Below are 23,045 nucleotides of genomic sequence, written 5' to 3' on the forward strand. Positions count from 1 at the left end.
TCCTAAATGGAGAATCTTTGGCCAATAATTTGGCCTTGTGAGATACAGTGTTTTTATTCTAAAAAATGTATATATTTGCACTAATCACCTCAAAAAAAAAGGTAATGATAAATGTTGAAGGGGGTATGGGAAAACTGGGGCATTAATGCATTGTTGGTAAAATTGTGAAGTGATTGAACATTCTGGAGAGCAATTTGGAACTATTCCCAATGGGCTATAAAAATACATACTCAACTCTGGCATTACTGAGTCTGTATCTCAAAGAAATCATAAAAATGGGGAAAGGACCCACATATATAAAAATGCTTGCCATAGCTTTTTTTGTGGTGGCAAAGGACTGTAAAAAGAGTGGATGCTCTTCAATTGGGGAATGGCTGAGTAAGTTATGGTATTTGAAAGTAATGATATTATTATTCTATGAGAAAAGATAACTAAGGTGATTTTTGAAAAGCCTGGAAAGATTTACATGAATCAATTCTGAGTGAAACAAGCAGAACCAGGAAAACATTATACACAGCAACAAGAAGATTATATGATGATCAATTGTGATTGACCTGGCTCTCTTCAGCAATTCAGTGATCCAAGTCTATTTTCATAAACTTTAGAGGGAAAATGCTATCCATATTCAGAGAGAGAGAAAACACTATGGAGACTGAATACAGATCAAAGCATACATTTTCATTTTTCCTTCTTTTTTTTTTCTTGTGGTTTTTCCTTTTTGTTCTGATTTTTCTCTCCCACATGACTCATATAGAAATATGTAAAAAATGAATGTACATGTATAATCTAAAAAAATAAGAAGAGGCATCAATGCTTATGCTCTTGGGCCAACGAGGAGGATTTCCTTGTCAACACATGAAAAAGAGGCATATTCACAGGTAGTTCCCTCAGTCCCCTGCTTTTAGGCTTACAGTCCAGTGCCCTCCAAATAGTCCTTTTCTCAGTCTTTCTTGTTGGGATCCTCTCTCTTTTAATTCAGACATCTTCCTCGCTTTGTTGTCAGTTTCCCTACCTACGTCTGTGCTTCTGCAATTCTTTATACCTGTAATGCTCCACCTCCTCTCCACTCACTCACACATTTCCCAGTTGATGTGGCAGCATCTTCTTGCCCAGAAAATAATTCAATTAGATTCAATAAGTGCTTAGTGCCGTTGTATATTATTGAGTCATTTCAGTCATATCCAACTCTTCTTGACCCCATTAGGGATTTTCTTGGCAGAAATACTAGAGTGGTTTACCATTTCCTTCTCCAGCTCATTTAACAGATAAGGAAAATAAGGTAAATAGAGTTAAGTAATTTGCCCAGAGTGTCTGAGGCCAGATTTGAACTCAAGAAGATGAGCCTTATCTGACATCGGGCCTAGGTATTTTATCTACTGTGCTACTTAGCTGCATTTAAGAAGCACCTGGTATTAAGAGGCATTGGGAATCAGAGATAAAAGATGAAAAATAACATTTCCCACCCTTTCCCCACCTCCTCCCCTACATGGCAAGTAGTTCAATTATATATTGAAAATATATTATATTAAACATGGTGGAAATATATGTTAAATATATGTATACAAATGGAATATTACTTTCCTATAAGATATTATGAATATGAAGAATGAAAAAAAGCACAGAATGACATACACCTTGACTACACCAATGCAATGGAAAAAATCAGAACAAAGTCAAAACATAATTATAATTACAAAGCTTGTCTTAGAATCATAGATAAGGAATCTTCAAGATCATCTAGTAAAATCTCTGGAAACTGAGATCAAGTAAAGGCAAATGACTTGCCCAGCATCATTCAGAGCCAGGATGCAAACTTAAGTCCATTGGCTCAAAATGCAGCACACTTTTCCATGCTGCCCTCAAAGAAGAGGGCACAAACTACAACTCCCTTTCTTCTCTGCAGAAGTGGAGGATTATGGGAATGGAACATTGTATTTACTGTCAGATTCAATTGATGTTGATTGGATTTGGTGGGGTTTTTTCTTCTTTCTTCTTTACATTTTGAAAGAAGAGGTAGCTTGATGAATAGGACAAGTGAGAGAGATGCATTTGGAAATAAAAGTGACATAAAAACAAGATATCAAAAAAAATTTTTGTAGGACATGAAAGGAACTTTTGCATGTGAAACTAATGAGTATACTTGGAGAGTTAAACAGTTGTTCTGTTCATACAGAATTTTCTTTAAATACTGATTTTTAAATTTAAATTTTTATGATTGATTTTTAAAAGTTTGATTTTATTTTTATTTATTATTATTAATTTTTTCTTTGGATACTGATTTGTTTTAATTTTTGTTATTTAAAAACTCTTTAGTATTTTTGTTTATTATTTTTTATTATTTTTCACTTTTTCATTTACTGGTTTTTAGTTGTTACTTTAAAAATTCTTTAAATACTGATTTTTATTTATTGTTTTAATTTTTTCCTTAAATACTAATTTTTATTTGTTATTTAAAAATTCTTTAGATACTGATTTTTTTTGTAATTATTTTTGCTATTAAAAATTTTCCCCTTTAAACACTGATTTTTTTACTTCTACAATTTATTAAGTAATTCTCTATCTCAGGATAAAAAAAAAAAAAACCCAACAATCACAGACTATTAAGAGAATACAATTGATGTCTGTGAAATATCCAGAATTTAGACTTTTATCCTTGATAATGGTTTTAGAAATGAAAGAGCTATCAATCTACCAAAGAGAGGCTAAATGCTCTGTTGCCTGGACTGAATGACCTTGGGGGATCCATTACAGTCTTAAGGGTGTATGATTTAATGGTAAGATAACATTTTTATGTCAGTGCCCTCACTCCAACCCTTGTAAAGGTCCCTAACTAAGCCCTACAGGAAGAGAAGTATGTGAAGAGAGTGTTTGCAAGTGAATGAATCAGGCCTCAAAATTGCCCTCATTTATAAGAGGGGCACAGTCATACTTGTGTTACTTGCCTCAGTGGGTTCTTTTGAGAGAGGTCATGTTTGTAAAATGCTTTGCAAACCTTAAAGCACCACATAAACATGTCATTCTATATTGTCATTGCTAACTGCTATTGCTGCTATTCCTGCTAAAATGGGAGAATCCTTGGGTCATAGATTTAGATCTGGAAGGGCCCCTAAAAGTCAAAGTTCAAACCCTTCATTCTGTATGGAAGGAAAACAAGACCTAGAGAGATTGCTTTGTGCATTGCCATACAGTGTATTGCTGTACAGAAAGGCTTTGGGTTCCAAATCCAGTCCTCCTAAATGGAAAGTGACCTAGAGAAGTTGCCTTGTCTAATGCTATTCAATAGTCTTTTGATTCCAAGTCCAGTTCTCTTATCTCCCCGACCCCAGCTCTTCCCACCTGGAAGAACCTTATTCTAAGCTACCTGAGAAAGATTCAGAGTTTTTCTGATTTCAAAAGCAACAAATATTTATTAAGAGTTTACCTTATATGGTTCAGGTCAATTCTAATAGACTTGTGATGGAGAAAACCATCCATATCCAGAGGGAGGACTATGGGGACTGAATGGATCACAACATAGTATTTTCACTTTTTTTTTTTTTTGATGTTGTTTGCTTGTTTGTGTTTTCTCTCATTTTTTCTCCTTTTGGATCTGATTTTTCTTGTGCAGCATGATAAACATGGAAAGATGTTTAGAAGAATTCCACATGTTTATGTGTTGGTTAGGGGAGGGGATGGGAGGAAGGAAGGGAGAAAAAAATAGGGAACACAAGGTTTTTAAAGGGTGAAAGTTGAAAAATATTTTTGCATGTATTTTTAAAAATAAAAAGCTAGATTCAGGCCAATTTCAACAGGCTTGTGATGGAGAGAGCCATTTGCATCCAGAGAGAGAACTGTGGGCACTAAATGTGGAGCACAGCATAGTAGTTTCAGCTTTTTGTTGTTGTTTGCTTGCTTTTTGTTTTCTTTCTCATTTTCTTTCCTTTTTGATCTGATTTTTCTTGTCCAGCATGGTAATTATGGAAATATGTATAGAAGAATTGCATATGTTTAATATATATTAGATTATTTGTTGTCTAGGGAAGGGGGTGGGAGGAAGGGAAATTTTGGTCTTGAAGTCTGGAAAGACTGAGGCAAAGGGAGAAGATTGGATCTGTCCAAAACCTGGATCTCTCCCAAAATAGAAACCCAGGAAGAACTCATCAATGGGAGAAGGGGGTAGGCAAGATGGAACAATATTCCAAGTGAGGAGACATTGTGGTAATATGAAAGATTACAAGAAGAATTTCTAAACCTTTCCTTGATCATATTTTCAAGGTTTTAACAAATCTGGATGCTAATATTCTGGGGTGAGACAGTGTAGTTCCAAGGTTATTATATCGGCAAGTAGATGGCGCAATGAATAAAATTCCATCTTGCTGAGTTCAAATCTGGCTTCACACATTTACTATGTGATCCTGTTTGCCTCAGTTTCCTCATCTGTAAAATGAGAAGAAAACGGCAAATCACTTCAGGATTTTTGCTAAGAAAACCCCAAATGGGATCACAAAGAGTCAGCCACGACTGAAATAACAATTCAGTGGACTTAGATTTGAATCTTGACTTTGTCATTTAGCACTTGTGTAACTATAGAGACTACTTCAGCTGGCCTAAATTTTCTTCTCTATCAAATGAGGAGTTTGGACAAAGTGATTTTCAAGGTCCTGTCTAGCCTTCCATCTATCTTCCACTACCTCAATCTCCCCAACTCAGGCTGAAGGCATTGATGGCCAAGCTTGTTCTTTTAGGAATGAGTCATCCATTTTCTACCATTCATTTGAGATTCCCAGAGCACTTAGAAAGGTTCCAGGAAAGTTCTCTCCTGACAGAAATCACCTTTGACCTGCCTCAGGAGAACATGAAGAAGTTAACAAAACCAGCTCTGAGACTTCAGTGTAAATTATAGCATCATTTCTGTTCCTCCTCCCTCCTAAACTTGTTGTCCATCATCATCCAGTTTTGTTCTCCAATCTGCCCCTTTCCAATCAGCCTCTGAGGTTAGGCTGGCTATTTAAACATAGGAGTAGTTGTGTTTATTTTTCATTCCTCTCTTTGTCCTCCCAGAAAGTCCCTGAGGCATTCTAGACCCCGACCCTTACAGCATCCCAGAATTTTGACCCCAAATATCTGTGCAGTGGATTCTGGGACTGCTGTCCCTCACAAGCCTGGGTTACAATTTTAAGGGAAGCAAAAGCAAAATACTAATGACAAAATTATAGGATTTTAGCTAGATGGCTCAGTGGATAGAGAACTGGTCTTAGAGTCAGGAAGACAGAATTCAAATTCTGCCTCAGACACTTAACAGCTGTGGATCCCTGGGAAGTCAACTCATTTCTTTCAGCTTCAGTCTCCTCAACTCAAATAAGGCAGATGGACTGAATGTCATATAAGGTCTCTTCCAGGTTGAAATCTGTTATCCCATGATTTTATTAGAACCAGAAGCAACCTCAGGGGACCTTTTAGCCCAAAATAAAGCAGACAAAACCCACAATTTTTACTTCCCAAGTCACCCATGTGCTTTTGGACAGCCAAGTAATTGTGTTTGCTTTCTGCTCAGTGATAACTAATAAACTCTGAACAGCCTTTAAAGGGGGAAAAAACTGCTCAGTGGGTTGAAAAGCTTTTTGGAAGTTACTAAATTAATCTAATGACATAGATCAAGGAGCATATGAGGATTATTATTATCTCTACTTTACAGGTGGGGAAACCAAGCATAGAAAGACATCAAGCTGTGCTTTTACAAATTGCATAGGCAGTATGTGGGGATGTCTCTTGCTGTTTTCACATTGTAGACACTCAGTGCCCACCCAGTAACTGAAAGGGTTAATGTCCTTGCCCCAGTGTTTCAGCTGCTACCCCCAAGAAATGTTCTCTGGTTCAGAAAGGCTGGAGGAGGAGGGTGGGACTTTGGCCTCCTTGGAGTTTGCTGGATGCTGAGCACACTTAGAACAAATTTGACAGTTCCCTAGACCCCCATGGCAGGAGCCCTTCCATGTTGTATAGAAGGACCCTGACTCTGTGGGTTGAGGAAGCCAGCTCTTCTAGGACTCAGGGTTGACTCCCTGTGGTTGAACAGTTGGATTCTGTGGGAGCCCAGTAATACCATTCCTGGGATCATGGAGAGCTTCTGAGAAACCCAAGAACCTTCCTACCTACTCCAACTTTACCACTAGATGAGCAGCAATTGTCAGAAGTCACCTAAAGGTGCAGAGGAGAAGATGATTGTCTGAACCTGGACAAAGGAGACTGTTAGTCAACCAACTAACATTTATTAGTGGGTACATATGTGTCACATGCCATGATAAGCATTAAGATTACAGAGAAAGGCTGAATATACTCTCCATTCAAAAGGAATTCAAATTTTAATGAGGAAAACAATTAAGTACAAATAGAAGGTAGCTTTGGTGGGAAACCATTATTGGAGGTGTAGGGTAGGCAAAAAGACTGTTGGTACAAGGTGAGATTTGAAACCAGCAGGTAGAGGTGAGGAGTGAGATCATTCTAGGCAAGAGGAATCGTGTTCTGTGGGAGCTATAGATTGTGTGTGGAAAAGTTAAATATAAGATGAAAAACAATAGCTAGCATTTATATGTCACTTCAACATTTGCAAAGTATTTCATATGTACTATCTCATTTGATCTTCCCAACAATCCTATGAGTTAGGTTTATTCTCATTTTATTAATTATTATTAAAATAGTAATTATTCTCATTTTACAAATGAAGGATGTGGGGCGGAAAGAGGTTAAATGATTTGTCCCGTATTCCATAGTAAATGTTTGAGGCAGAAATTGAACTCAGATCTTCTTGATTCTAAGCCCAGCACTATCCATTATGTCACCTGGAAGCCTACAAAGGTGCTTAATCTCTCTTAAGATTCAGTTTTTTCACCAGAAAAGTGAGAGGATTGGCCTAACTGGCTCTTGGTGGTATAATGGATAGAGTGCCAGGGTTGGAATCAGGAGGACCTTAATTCAAAGCCAGCCTAACGGTCTTACTAGCTATGTAACCCTGGGCAAGCCATTTCCCCTCTATTTGTCTCTGCTTCCAATTTTGCACAAAATGAGGATAATAATAGCCCCTGTCTCCCAGGCATTTTGTGAGGATCAGATAAGATCATAATTATAAAACTCAGCACAGATCTTGGGACATAATATATGCCATATAAATATTATTGTTATTATTAATTATTATTATTATTAAATCTGTGATCCAAATTTACTATGAATATGAACTTGAACAAATAATTCTATCTCCAGACCTCAATTTCTTGAAGGGTTGGACTAAATCAGTTCCAAAGTCTCTCCTAGCTCTGAATTTCTGATTTTATAATCAAGGTTAGAGGAGATGGTCAAAGAAGTGGCCTTTCAGGTTTTCTAAGTACATCTTTCATTTCATTCCATTATTTCTGAGTGGTTGAAAACCCTCATTATTATTTTCTCTTTGCCTAGTTTCCCTCTCTCACTTTAAGGACAGAGTAGACTGAATCAGGGGACAGTTTGCAGGTGAATCACTCCTGTTCCTCCTTCCCTACCCCAGTGCAATACTTATGTGCACTGAATGGACTTTCTCTGGCTTGCAGGAATTTCCTGGACAGTAGTTAGGTCTATGGATAGATCTGAGATCTATCATTCATATGCCCTAAGTAAATTTTAAAATTGCAATTCCTGTGCACCAGTCGACTTTGAGTCTTCACTGCAGCAGGAAATTAATACCTGTGGGCTATAGAAATGGAATTTCTAGTATTAAAATTATATATATATATATATATATATATATATGAAAAGTCATGTTCAAAGGTATTTCTTCCTGCACTCCAGTGTCACATCCAAAGCGATGGTCTACTTTGCCTGTTATTAATTCTGCATAGTTTACATCCTGAATGCAGGGGATTGAAAGATAACTAAGTCCTGGTTCCTGCCTGCAAGGAACTCAGTGTCTAGCAGGGTGATCCGTATTCCAATAAAACCAATACATGAATAGCTACAGAACTAAAGGTAATACAAGCCAGTTAAGTCATCAGCATTTATTAAGGGCCAGCCTGCTATGCCCCAGAGACTGTGCACCTGAGATACAGAGAAAGACAGTCCCCATCCCCAAAGACCTTACTACACTCTAATAGGGGAAACGACATGCAAATAGCTATATTCAGACAAGTTAAATACAGGATAAACTAGATACAATTAACTGAAAGGAAGGCATTAGCATTAACAAGACTGGGAAAGGCTTCTTGAAGAAAATGAGATTTGAGATGGAACTTGGAGAAATGGAGGAGGCCAGGAAATAGAAAGAGATAGGAGGAAGAGTATTCAGCCATGTGAAAAATTCCAAGAGCCAGGAGATGTAGGACTTTATGTTAGGAACAACCAGGAGCCCACTGTCATTGGTCTGCATAAAAGTAGAGAGAGAGGAAAGTAGATAGAAGAAGGCCGGAAATGTCCAAAGGAAATATTATATATTGAGTGTAATGGTACATTGGAAGATCAGGAAAGAGACAGTACATGAAATGGACCTTGAAGGAGAGGTCAAATTTTGGTAGAATTAGATAGCAAAAAAAGAGTATTTCAGGCACTCGATAGACTTGTTCTTGGTCTTGTTGAATTTTCAGTTCTATCCGACTCTATGTGACCCGATGGACTTTATCCAAAGACACTGGAGTGATTTACCATTTCCTTCTCTAGTATGTCCCAATTTTACATTTGAGGAACTGAGGAAAATAGGAGTTAAGTTGCTCAGGATCCCACAGTGAGCACATGTCCAAAGCTGGTTTTGAACTCAGTTCTTCCTGAGTCTAGACCCAGTACTCTATCCACTTCACCACCTAGTAGCAGCTAAAAAAGAGAAAGCAAAGGTGTTTATGGGGAAAAGCAAGTGACTATGCAAAGTTCATGTGTTATATTATTATCATTATTATTTATTTTTGTGGAGGCATTTGGGGTTAAGTGACTTGCCCAGGATCACACAGCTAGGAAGTGTTAAGTGTCTGAGGTCAGACCTCAGTCTGGTACTCACTGCACCACCTAGCTGCTCCTATTATTTATTTTTGCAAGACAGTTGGGATTAAGTGACTTGTCCAGGATCACACAATTAGTGAGTGGTTAAGTATCTGAGGCTACATTCGAACTCAATTCCTCCTGACTTCAGGGCTGGTGCTTTATCCACTATCCCTCCTATCTACCCCGGTCATGTATTATAGATGACATAAGTGAAGAGAAGGAGAGGAAGCTGGGAAAGTGACTTGGAGTCACTTTGCCAGAGCTTCCAATAGTTTGGACCTCAGGCTTCCCAAGTCAGTCTACACATGCTCTTAGTGTCTATTTCTAGAGAAAGGAGCTGTAGTTATTGAGCTTTACATGTCACAATATGCACAGATTATTAAAGTGAAAGAGGCAGTTGCTCTAGGAAGGATTCTTACATTGCCAGACATATCAGAACCAGCCAAAAGGAATGGAGTTGGGGGGTGAGACTTCCAGTGATTCAGGTTACAGAAGGGCAGAGTAGGTTGGGACATTAGACACCACCTAGTTTGATGCCCTTATTTTGCAGATGAAGAAACAGAACTTCAGAGGGGAGAATTCTGTAATACAGTTACAGAAGTAGTTAGTAATAGGGCTTGGACTAGGATGTAGGTGTTTCCTTTCCTAGCTTTCTATGGGTTCATTGCAATCCTTTGGTTCTCTCCCCTCTCAAAAAATGTGGTGTTTTTGTTTTCCTTTTCTATTTTTATATCCTCCCCATCAAGTTTCTGGATTTAGAGTCAGAAAAACTTTTGGGATCATTCTAGTTCAATCAACTAATTCTAAGACTAGGGAAACTGACCCCATCTTCCAATAAGTTTAATGACTTTCTAAGATCACACAGGTAGTTAAGTATCAGAGGTAGAATTTGAACTCAGGTCTTTACCCTATTGCCTTCCCCAGATGTTACTCTATGAGCGACAAACACCTCTTTCATTTTTCCAGTCTCAGAAATGTTTCATTAAAATATGGCTTGTCGTGAACCAAAGCCATGAAAACTCCAAGGTTTATTGTGTACATATAATCTTCCTGAAGATTATCCTGAGTTTCCTATAGAATATGGTCCTCCCACTTCTCCAGGATGTGCTGTGTTCATTTCAGCAGGAAAATGGGTTGAAGGAGGTAGATAAGAAAGCCTCTAGCACAACTTATAGTAGGCATCCAGTAAATATGTGTTCAAATGAATGAATAAAAGGCTTTGGAATCAAAAAGAATTATAATTTAGATATCTTAAGTCATACATAAGTTATACACAAAATATATGTAATAATTTATTATGTCATAATATATTTACTTATTGTGTATAATTACATGTAATATAGGTAACAATATTATTTATAATATAGAATATTATGTGATATATGGCATGTTTCATATAATTATAATACATTATAATATAGGATTATATATAATTTATATATGTGTTTTATATGACTTAAGTTATCTATAAATTTTATATATATAAACAACTTGCTATAGTGACTAGAGAACTGTTCTTGGAATCAGGAAAGCCTAGATTCAAGACCTACTTCTGAGCCATATGGGCTGTGTGACTTTGGGCAAATCACTCATGCTCTAGGTGTTAAGAATACAAGTTATACCACAGTGTAAATGGAAAGAACAACCAATCAACATGATCAAAAATGAATGCAACAAAATTATAAAGATTAAACAACACTTAAATGAAGAGAATGAGAAGATCCTTTCCACCCTCACCTCACCCCTCCCTAGAAGTGGAAAGTCCACACGTGGTACAGATTACACATGTTTTTGAACTTTCACAATGTACTGATCAGAGATGTTGATTTTTTCTCTTAAAAATACTATTTGTTATATTAGATGGCTCTCTGGGAAGAGTAAGGGAAAGAGTACTGGGGATAACTATGATGATGTAAGAGAGATTAAATAAATAAAAGTTTTTTTTTAAAGAATGTAAGTAAAGCAAATTAAAATAACTCTAAGGTACTACTTCACTCTTATCAGATTGATTAATATGGCAGAAAAGGAAAATAATATATGTTGGAGAGGATATGGGGAAATTGGAACACTAATAAACTCTTGATAGAGTTGTGAACTGATTAAAGTATTCTGGAGTGCAATTTGGAACTACTCTATAAAACTGTGTATATTCTTTGAACCAGCAACGCCACTATTAGGTCTGTTTTCCAAAGAGATCAAATGAAAAGGAAAAGGATCTATACATACAGAAATATTTATAGCAGCTCCTTTGTGGTGTCAAAGAATTAGAAATTGAGAGGATGCTCATTAATTCAAGAATGACTAAAAAAGATGTGGTATATTACTGTGATGGAATACTATTAGACTATAAGGAATGATAAGCAAGATGCTCTCAGGAACCCAGAAAAGACTTACATGAATGGATAAAAAGTGAAATTAGCAGAACCAGGAGAACCCTGTACATAGTAGCAGCAACACTCTATGATGATCAACTATGAATGACTTAGCTATTTTCAGCAATACAATAATTTAAGACGTTTCCAAAGGACTTTTGATGAAAAATGTTATCTACTTCCAGAGAAAGAACTGATGGCTTCTGAATACAAATTGAAACATACTTTTAAATATTTCTTTTTATTTTTCTTGAGGTTTTTTTGGTCTATATTTTCTGTGATTAATATGGAAATATATCTTGCATGAGAACACATGTATAATCTATATCAAATTGCTTTCATAAGGAGGGTGGTTAGGAAAAGAGAGGAAGAAAAAAATTCGAACATAAAATTAAAAAAAAAACAAATGTTGAAACTGTTTTTATATGTAATCAAAAATTAAGTATTAAAATACATATTAGGGATAAATTAGTTATTTGATGGGTATGAAAATTAAAAAATCCTAGATCTTGCATGAATGAGATTGTTAATCTTGGACACACTGAAATTGATGGCGTTTTTTGAGATTTTAAAAGGAACCATTTGGGGCAGCTAGATGGAGCAATGGATGGAGCACCTGAGCTGGAGTCAGGAGGATCCAAGTTCAAATCTAGCTTCAGACACTTAGTACTTACTAGCTGTTTTTAGCACTTAGTGTTGGCCTTGTCATCTCAGTTAAAGAACAAGCTTGTGATGCTGCACAGAGAGGGCTCATTTGATGATTAGTGGAATAGCCAGGACCAGAGATCAAGACAAGCTGCAGAATGTCCTGATAATTCAACAGGAGGACCTTAGGAGAACTTTATAAACAAAATGATGGATTTCTAAAAAGTTTTTTTTTAAGTTCAATATGCTATTTTATCTGTCATGAAGCACATGCATAATGAGTGTCAAAAATAGAATGTGATCCTATTTTCTGACTCCAGAGGTCATTAACAGAACAGCATGTTGCACAGAAGGGAGGTGCTTGACCTCCTTCCAAGTCAGCTTATCTCTGCCCTACTATATAATATATAGTATAACATAATATACTATATAATCTTTACTATATAAACTCATTTATACTAGTCATTTGCTTTAATTAAGTTTAACATTTTGGGCCTCAGTTTCCATAACTATAAAATGAAGATGTTATTTGAGATGTCCTCCAAGTTCCATTTCAACTCTAGACTTATGAATTTAACAAATTCATTAACAAATAACAAATTTAACAAAAAATAAGTACTAGGGTATGAAATAGCACAGGAGTAATCTATCAGGAAAATGAGTTCAAATGCAACCTCAGACACTTCCAACTTGTATGACCCTAAATCACTTAACCCTGCTTGCCTCAATTTCCTCCTCTGTAAAATGAACTGGAGAAGGAAATGGTAAACCACTCTAATATCTTTGCCAAGAAAATTCCATTAGAATGAGGTCATGAAGATTCAGCTATTACTGAAAATGAATGAGCAACCACACATTTGTTTCCTCAGAGTCTTAGACAAGAAAGGCAGACGTCCCCAAGTGACTCTCTGTTATATCCCTTTATGCTATGATTCTGCCTGTGCATCCATTAAGGCAGTTACCTGGGATAATTGTACATAATACTGGGGCAATCATATCTACTTCCTAAAAGAGGGTAAAAAGAGAATGAATGTAGAGAACTTTGTACCTATTAGTGACATTCAACCTAGACACCAAGGTGGCAAGTAGATAGAAATCTAGAATTGGAATCAAGAAAACCCAAATTAGAATCCTGCCTGAGATGCTTAGTAAAATGTAAGACCTTGAGCACTTAACCTCTGTTGCCTCAATTTCTTCATCTGTAAAATGGGGACAATAACCCCTGCCTTTTAGAATTCTTGTAAAGATTAATTGAGATAATATTTTGCAAACCTTAAAAGCACAACATAAATGCTAGCTGTTAACAGGATGATCATAATTCCTTTCTTGCTTCTTCTGTCCACAGGTGGCCGAGATAAGCGAGGTGGACCCATACTGACTTTCCCTGCACGAAGCAATCATGACAGAATAAGGCAGGAAGACTTGCGAAAACTTGTGACTTATTTGGCCAGTGTGCCCAGGTAAGGTCTTAAAGGATGTATTCTCAGAGGTCAATCCTGCCTTTTTTTGAAAGAATGTCATGGGGCTCTGGGAGAGCAGGAGTTGGTTCTCCAATTGTCTTCTGACCATTTTCCCTCTTGTTGATAGCATGAGAATTGCTCCCATCTCCCTCATGAGCCTCATTGTTGTTATGATTAATATTCATGGAATGGGAACTATGCATAAAATCCATTTGGGGGAGGGGAGAAGTGCCTGACCTTGGAAGATCCAATTCCATCCAATGCCACAAATGTTTGACTAAGCACCTAGAACGATGGCAGGAGGTAGGTGATAGGATGTAGGAGCTGGGGATCGGAACTAGACCTGTGTTTTCATTTATGTGGAAAACTCTTACATGATGAAATTCCCTTGACTGTACTTTCTCTGAAACATACAGTCTTAGAATAAGGGTTCTTAACCTAGATTTTGTGAACTCTGAAAAAAATATTTTGATAACTATGTTTCAAAATAGCTGGTTTTCTTTGTTTTGTGAATTTAAAGACTTTTTTTTTTCTGAGAAGGAGGACCCTAAATTTTACTAGATTGCCAAAAGGATCCATGACACAAAAAGTTAAGAACGCCTGACTTAAAGAATTTTCTGAGTTGTGCAAGGTTAAGTGACTTGCCCAGATTCATATAACTAGAATGGATAAGAAAAGAGACTTGAATTCAGGTCTTTTTTTTTTTTTTTTTTTAAGATCAGATCTCAGTCCATTACAATTTAGAAGCAGGAGACACAAGGACACAAATGAAATATATTCACTGTCTTCAACAAGTTTACATTCTACTGGGAAGGGGAGAAAGTGAATGGAAACTGAGGTCATGCAAAGATAGTTGGGAAGCAGTTCTGAATTCAGATTGTTTCTACATTGACTTGCATCTTGAGTTTTTTTGGCTCAAACTCTGGAGCATACAGTGCTTGTATTTTTAAACTGGGGTTTAGAGTAAAAACTCACCTTTCCTAACTGGCTAGAAGCTTCCTTTGGCTCTGAATCTGGCAATTCCATCCATAAGGATGACAGGGAACTAACCAATTTTCCAGGGAAGTATAGAAGGAGTTTAATACTTGCCTAGTGTCATGGAGAGATTTGTTTGCTTGGGGCCTGCTTTGGAGAGAGATTTCCATGGAGAGAACCCTGCTGTCTTTAATTTTCCCAGTGACTGTGGGCTGCTTGGCATTTGCTGTGACCAGTTAGAAATGGTACCTTATCTTTTCTTCTATTTGCTGCAGGTTTTATTGAAAAGCTGGTAGATTAAGGAAAGGAACAGGATGTTCTGATCTGACTTTGATGGGAAATCACCACCAATTTTTTAAGCTTGCCTGATGAAATTCTTGTAGCAAGGATGGAGAGGGAAGGCAATAAATCTTAAGGAGCTATACGAAGGAAACATATATAAGACGGGAAACATAGGGCTCAGGGAGAAAGAACTTAATAACTCTTGTTTTTCAAAAGAAATAGAATGAAAGTTAAACAAAAAAGAACTGAAAGGACATTACTGCACACCCATCTCACCTAAACTTAATTATATAGTTATAAATTTGAAGTTAGAAGGAACTTCAGAGCTGATCTTATCCAACTCCTCAGGACTGAGGTTCAAAGATAGTGAGTTTCTTGCCCACATTTGCCAAGATAGTAAATTAGGATCAAAGACATAATAATAATAACATAATTAGCATTTATAATGTTATATATAAACACTGTTATATATGAGTATTTTACTATGGGTCAGGTTCTGGGCTAAGCATTTTACAAACCTTATTTCATTTGATCTTCACAATAACCCTGAGAAGTAGTTTCTATTATGAATCGCCATTTTACAGCTGAGGAAACTGAGGCAAATAAGTGATTTTCTCAGGATCACAGAGATAGTAAATATGTTAAGTTGGATTTGAAGTCAAGTCTTGCAAATTCTGCACTATCTAGTCAATTGATGCTATATACAGGGTTAGATTGACATAATCATGGTGGGCTATCTATGAAGAAACAGCATGAACAAAAGTACAAACAGTTCTCCTCAATACTTGGGGACACACTCTCCTTTAGACTGCCTTAGTCTCTGTGGAGAGTGAGTTCCTCCTTAAAGCAGTTTCTACAAGGTTTTGATCCTACCAATTTATTTATTGTCATTTAATTATTCTCAGTTGTGTCTACAATGGGGGACCCTAAATTCATGATCTGATTTGGGGTTTTCTTGGCAGAGATACTGCAGTGGTTTGCCATTTCCTTCTCCAACTCATTTTATAGATGAGGAAATTGAAATAAATAGAGTTAAATGACTTGCCCACGGCTAATAAATGTCTGAGATTGGATTTGAACTCAGGTTCTCCTGACTTCAGTCATGGCATTTAATCACTGCACTACCGAGGTAGTTGAATTCCAAATGTGTCATAGCATTGGGTAAGTCATCATCTCAGCAACCCTGCACTGGTGCTGGCGGACTGAAAAATTCCAGCATGGATTTGGGCTTTGTGCAGCTTTCCCTTCCAGCCCTTTTTGATTCTATTTCACTAAAACAGAAAAGAATAGACAACAGAAAGAGAAATAACAGCAGGGCTCTGCTCTCAAGGACTCCACTGAGGTCTGAGGTATCTCTCCTGGCTGAAAACATTCAGCAGTTGTTTTGTCTTCACTAGAACATACTTAAGCATTTGGATTAGATTTATGGAAGAACTTCCCAACAGAGAACGATGTGAGAAGCTAGAAAGGGGCCATTGTAGAATTTCCTTATTTAAAAACCTTTAAAGGAAAAAGAGCTTTCTATCTGTCCTTGAAGCAAGAATATGAACCAAATAACCTGTTTATTGAATGTGGCAATTGATCCAGACAGGGATGGGACTAAGCAGCACTAGTGCCTCTAATAGACATAGAAAGGAAATGTTGCTTTGGAAGTTTCCCTTAGAGAAGTGCAAAGGACCATTAGTTTATTTAGAGCCACTAGCAATATGGATTTGGGGGAAACAGTAATAGGACCCATAGGGAATACATTATGCTTGTTTTCCTGTCTGGTGGTCATCACTGATATATGATCTGCAGCTACTAAACAAAGAAATCAAAACTGCTTGAAGAATGCTCTTTGTCTTCTCTCTTACCAGATAGGATGGGGGCTCATGTGATAATAGATCTAGAGCTACCTGAGACTTCTTCATTTTTCAAATGAGGAAAATGAGATTGGGTTTTTGTTTTTTTTTTGAAGAATTTGACATAGGTGTCACAGCTAGCAAGAAACAGGATTTGAACCCCAGTATTATACACATACTTTTGGAAGGGAGAAAGAATGCAATTTTTTTCTGAGAATATGAGGGGAAACCAATGTCAAATGGGAACAATGGGGGCACAGCAGAGAAAGAAATCTTTTGTACATTTGAATTCATACAACAGATAGGAAATTAGCATGGACAGTGATATTGTAGAAGCCCTGTCCAGCAACCATTTCCTATCATTTGCATGAATTTATACCTAATAGATTGGCAGTTCCATGTGCAATCTTTTTATTATGTTATTTTATGGAAATGCATGTTTTATTCCATAACCAAAAGCAAAAAAATTTAAAGCCATATCCTGTGTTCCATGAAACATTGAGAAAGACAGTTAGTTCCCAGCAGTGGGTAGGATCCTGCTGCGTCCCCTGGGAGGAAGAGTCACACTATGGGGGTGGGTGACTGCCTCCCCCTAGGAAGGGGGACAGCTTTTCAGAGGCCTGACTTGGCTTATCAGTAAGTGTTCTGTCTTCCAGGAGCATATGATGGAGAGACTGCCAAGACTGAGCTAAGCTACTGTTACTGCCCGCTTCTATTCATTCATGACAAGATGTTGTCAGAAGAAATAGAGAATACACTTCTACTGACTTTAAGATTCTAAATTAAATAATCTAAAATCTCTGCATTAGAAGGGATCTCAGAACCCATCTAGTCTCATTCTCCTAGGGTTTTCCTTATATCACTGAAATTACAAGTCTGGCCAAAAAGCTACAGTCAATGTATGTGTCAGAAAAACAGCATGGCAGGGGGTTAAAGCTGTAAGACTTTTGTCTTTAAAAGTATGAGAAAAATCTCAACTTCAGGAACAACAGGATGGTAAACTTGGCAGTCTTCCCTGGCAAATTTCTAGAAGGGATTATTTAAACAGGTGTTTTGTGAACATTTAGAAAGAATAGGAACTAATAGTCCCAGGGTGTGATGGCCAGTCCACACCACTATGTTTCATGCCAGGTACTGAATTTTAAGAGGGAAATTGAGCAATTAGCTCATTATCTTTACTCTCTGAAGAGAACATGATGATGAGAAAAGGAGGTATAATCACACAGTCCAAATGAGAGAATAGAAAGATAGCCAATCTAGTGTATTGGCAATTCTGAAATATAAAAGAACCTATCAATCCATCAGACTAACAAGTAATTATGGTTGCTTTGGCTGGGCATGGTGTTAGGTACTAGGAACACATAGTGACTAGCACAATCTCTATTCAGAAGGAAAAAAAACACATTTAAATATCTAAATATAATCAGAATAAATATAAGAAGAATACATACAAAGTAAATTAATATAATGTAGCAAAGAGGGAAGGCACCAATAGTCAAAAACATAAGCAATTGATCTAACTTAAGTTAGAAGGTGGTGCTTGAGCTATTTTTTTAATTTGAGAAAGTGTTTATTAATGAATGAAAATCTATTTTCTCTCTTTTCTTCCTTCCCTATTCTATTGAACAAAAAGGATAATGAAAACAAATTCTTTGCAACAAATATGCATAATCAAGAGAAACAATATATATTAATTTGAATCTTTAATATGGCTTGAGTTATTTCTTGAAGGAAGCTACAGAGATGGGAGATGTACTATTATGTATGAAGAATAAAAGTCCATTTGGTCTGGATCACAGAAATAATATACAGTGTGAATGGAAAGATATATTGCAGCAGTCTATGAAGCTTTACAAAATTTAAACAGAGGCAATAGTGAGCCACTGGATTTGATTCAAGAGGAGACTGAATTGATAAAGTCTGTATTTAAGGAAAATCATTTTGGCAGTCCTTTATGTGTATGGGGTGGAGGTGGGCTAGAGCAGTGAGAGATCTGAATAAGGAGAACCGCTTGGAGGCCAGAAAAATGATCAAGATAAGAGATTATAAAGGCTTTTATACTAAGGTGGTAACTGTGGAAGAAGAGCAAAGGAGTCAGATGTGAAAAATATTATAAAGGGAATAAAAGGCAAGATTTGGCAACTGTTTGGATTGTGGGGTGTAGGAGAGTGAAGAGTTGAAGATTAGTAACCTGGGAGATGGTAGAAATTTGGAAGAGGGGGAAATGAGTTTTGCTATAGAAAGGTTGATTTTTGAGCTCTTTCTAGTAGAAAAAGCTCAAGAGACAATTGATGATTCGGGACTGAAGCTTAGGAAATGATTGAGATGAAGGGGCTATGATTTCTATTGGCAGGTAAAAATCTATAGCATTGGTGAGGTCTATGGACTCCTCAGGATAATGTTTTTAAATAATTGAAAGTAGTGATAAATTTTAGCTATAAGTCAATAAAAATTAAATTATAAATTTTTTCCATTGAAGTTCACAGACTGCCCCATCTCTTTAAATATGTCCATGAAGCTCAGATTTGGACCCCTGCTCTATGGAGAACCTATGGAAAGAAAGAGTCAAGAACTATACAGGATGATACAAGTACTATACCCTCTATAAAGAGATAGTTAAACACTGATGGTGATTAAATTGCCAAGGAATGACAAGTATTTATGCATCCAAAGTAGGATGAATAGGAGGCTGATGAAGGGTCTAGAGACTCCTCTTGATAAATATTGAAAATGCTAAAAGTGTTTAGTGAGGAGAAGACTGAGGGAAGATGATACCTGTGTTCACCTATTTTAGCAACTGTAATATAGTACAGCTGTCCTGTATTACCCTAGAGGATGGAACTCAAACCAAGTGGTAAAAGTTATAGAGAGGCAGCATTTGATTTGATAGAACTACTTTTCTAACTTCTGAAGCATTCCACGAGAGGAAGGTGGTTAGTACCAGCTCAAGTCAAAAAATTTGGGGAGGATTAATTGTTTGTAAATGTAACATGAATCAATAGTGACATATATATTTAAGCCTACCAATTCCCTCAAAGGGAAAGAGATGATGATTTAAAAATGAAGAAAAAGACATTTTCAAATGTGACCAATGTGGCAAATTTGTTTTGTTGGATTATTTTTAAAATTTTCTCAGAGTGGGGGGAAGGTAATGAGAATCACAAATTTAAAAAAAAATTAAAACTAAATGATTAAAAAAGCATCCCATGCCTAGTAAGTGATGAAGCCAAATGTCAAATATTTGGTATTCTGACCCCAACTACAGGGTTCTTTTCATTCCAAACCATTGTCTCTCTGTAGATGGTTCGATATTTCTGTTTCACTTTTAATTTTAACTATTGGACTTTAGTTATCCTTAGAATGCACTTGGACTTGCAATAAGGAGAAGCTTGATGGTGCAGTGGAGAGAGTGCAGGGAGTGCAGTCAAGAAGTCCCATCTTCTTGAATTTAAATCTGTCATCAGATACCTACTGTGACCCTGGACAAACCACTTAATCCTATATGCCTCAGTTTCCTCATCTGTAAAATGAACAGTGGAAGGAAAAGGCAAACCATTCTAGTATCTTTGCTAAGAAAATCCCAAACAGGGTTACAAAGAATTAGATATGACTGACAAATGATTGAATAAAATCACAATAGTTTTAATTGGGAAACATTGGCTACTGAGGAGCATGATTATTGGAAAGAGGTTTGAATCCTGCCTTAGGAAGTAACTTCATAGTCTGGATTTGGTGCTTATTCTTATTCTAGTTTAAAAATTCTCACTCTTACTATTTCATTAGTCTTCCTTGCTTTTTATCAGTATTCTGCCACAGCTGTGCCTCAAATTCTGATTTAATATTTCCTATCTTGAAGGAAATTGAAGAAAACTTTTAACATTGATTCAATTGTCATCTTCCTGTCAGTTGGCTCCCTACTCTGGTTAGCTTCTTAGATTAACATAACTGAAGCCTTGGAAAGACTCTTTCGAATTTAGTCAATTGGTAACTATTCATAGTAATAGAGAAATGTAGTGACATAGAAAACCCATCCTAGTTATTTATAAACAGTTGGGAATTGATCATAAACCAGGACAGAATAAATAGACATTTCCATGTCTTATATATAGTAAGGACTTTGGATGCTGTTTTATTTTCTTTTTTTCCCCTCTTTCTTTCATTGTCAACATCTTGTTATCTTGAGCAAGGGGGACAGGTGTCAGATGGGTAAGGGAAGATGACAGCAAATTAGCATGGATTATTCAGGGCTGCCAATCAACCCAAGATACTGGCATTCCTTGCCTGCATTTTTATCATATTCATTCTTGTTCTTTCTATTTTTGTGGAAGTCAACTCAGTCTACCAGTAAATAGGAACAGGCAGAGTCAGACAGAAAAGAAGATAATAAAAGAGCAGAAAGAAACTGCTAGGTCATTCTCTACTATTCTCAGCATGAATGAGTCCTGATGTCACCCACATTGTCATCATCAAAGGCTCTTGTTGGAAATACCTCCTGAGATGGGTTGTGAGAAGCCTTTGTCATGGGTTCCTCTGTTAAAGAAAAATATGGGGAATAGGAGACATAATGAGAAGACTGAGACAGAGATAACAGAGGTGATATCAAATAGGACCAATGAGAAAAAGTTGTTGTTGTTTTAAGAGCTAATATTTATATAGAATTTTAAGTTTGTAAAGCACTTTACACATGTTACCTCATTGGGTCCTTATAACATTCTCAGAAGATTGGTGCTTTTATTATTTCAGTTTTACAGATGAAGAAACTGAGGGAGACAGTGGTTAAGTAATTTACCTAAAATTACATAACAAGTAAGAATCTGAAGTTAAATTTGAATTCAGGATTTCCTGTGACTCCTTTACTCTATCCTCTACGTCACTTAGGAATCTTTATGTTTTTCTGAAATTGTGTACTTTGTGCACACTTCCCCTCACTTATTTGCTAGAGTACTGAATTCCTACATTTTTACTATAGTGTATAATACTGTAGTGTATAATTTACACTAATTTTTGGAAATGCTTGTTAAATATTTGCATTGTCAGTTATAACAGTAGCAGTGAAAAATATACAGAGATTCCTGCCAGGTTGCTAATTGTTAGCACCTTTTGTAAAGAGTTTCATAGTTACCTGTAGCAAAGGATGCTGGTTCAATTATTTAAATTATGTTCAACTCCTCCTGATCTCATTTGGGGTTTTCTTGCCAAGGATAATAGAGTGGTTTGGCATTTCCTTTTCTAGCTCATTTTAGAGATGAGAAAACTAAGGTAAACAGAGTTAAATGATTTGCCCAGATCACACAGCTACTACATGTTTAAAGGTGGATTTGAACTCAGGGAGAAGAGACTTCTTGACTCCAAGTCCAGCACTCTATCCACAACACCACTTAGCTACTGAAGGATGACTATATATTATATAAATAGGCACTTAATAGTTCTAAAACTGCCTCCTTTGTTGAAGACCAAATTTATTCTCGGAGGGACTTTTAGTAATGGCACCTTGATAAATTTTTGTTAGTTGCTTTTGTTTAGGGATCAGGATATGTTTTGTTATCAGTATGGTACCACAGTACCACAGTATTTATATTTTAATTTGAGGTCAGTGGGGTAGAGGAAAGTGTGTCAGATTTGGAACCAGAGATTCAGTTAAAATCCTTGCTCTGCTGTTTACTGCCTTTGTGACATTGAGCAAATCACTCAACCCTCATAGCCTCAGTTTTTTTATCTGTAAAATGAGGAACCTGACCCATATGATCTCAAAGAACTCTTCCAACTCTTAATCTATGACCTGATGAATATATTTCTACCTCATAGTTACTAATAATTTTAATATTAATCTGCTTCATTTATTTTTGAAGTTTTTGTGAAATGTTGCCAAGATTCTTCAAAAGCATAAATAAGTAATTGTACTTATACTCTATTATATATAAATACTTTGGGGTAGCTAAATGGTTCAGTGGATAGTGCACTGGACTTGGAAACAAGAAGGCTTGTCTTCATGAGTTCAAATCTAACCTTCAGACACCCATCCTTAGCTAGGTGACCCCAAGCAAGTCACTTAATCCCTTTTGCTTCAGTTCTACATATATAAAATGAGCTAGAGAAGGAAATGGCAAACCATTCCAGTATCTTTGCCAAGAAAACCCCAAAATGCAGTTATGGAAAGTCAGATATAGCTGAACAAGAACAAAAATAATTGAGTTTAACATATTCGTGATTTTAAAAAAATTCTGTGTGTGTGTGTGTGTGTGTGTGTGTGTGTGTGTGTGTGTGTGTGTGTGTATTTTCCAGGCTTATAATTTCATTTGTTTGGAAACTGCTAGCAAATCCCTTACAAATCAGAATAAGTGACTTACCCAGAATCATACAACCAGTATTAGGTTTCGTATAGCAGAAGCAGTGTAATAGAGAAATAACTGACTTCAGAGGCAGGAAGAACTGGGTTCAAATGCTAACTCTAATGTATGTTGGCTGTGTGACACTGGGCCAACTACTGAACCTCTCAGTGG

The 23,045-nt window shown here is 36.6% G+C and overlaps 1 protein-coding gene across 10 annotated transcripts in view; it reads left to right on the forward strand.

Annotated features, from left to right (window-relative positions):
• Nucleotides 1-23,045, forward strand: part of KALRN (kalirin RhoGEF kinase) — a 927,260-nt gene that overhangs the window by 266,620 nt on the left and 637,595 nt on the right. For all 10 annotated transcript variants that reach the window (XM_051985449.1, XM_051985462.1, XM_051985457.1 and 7 more), the window contains exon 3: nucleotides 13,333-13,447. In XM_051985449.1, coding sequence (XP_051841409.1) covers nucleotides 13,333-13,447 — 115 coding nt within the window. The remainder of the gene's footprint in view (nucleotides 1-13,332; nucleotides 13,448-23,045) is intronic.

The sequence above is a fragment of the Antechinus flavipes genome, chromosome 3 (genome assembly GCF_016432865.1).
Source record: "Antechinus flavipes isolate AdamAnt ecotype Samford, QLD, Australia chromosome 3, AdamAnt_v2, whole genome shotgun sequence".
Lineage (NCBI taxonomy): Eukaryota > Metazoa > Chordata > Mammalia > Dasyuromorphia > Dasyuridae > Antechinus > Antechinus flavipes.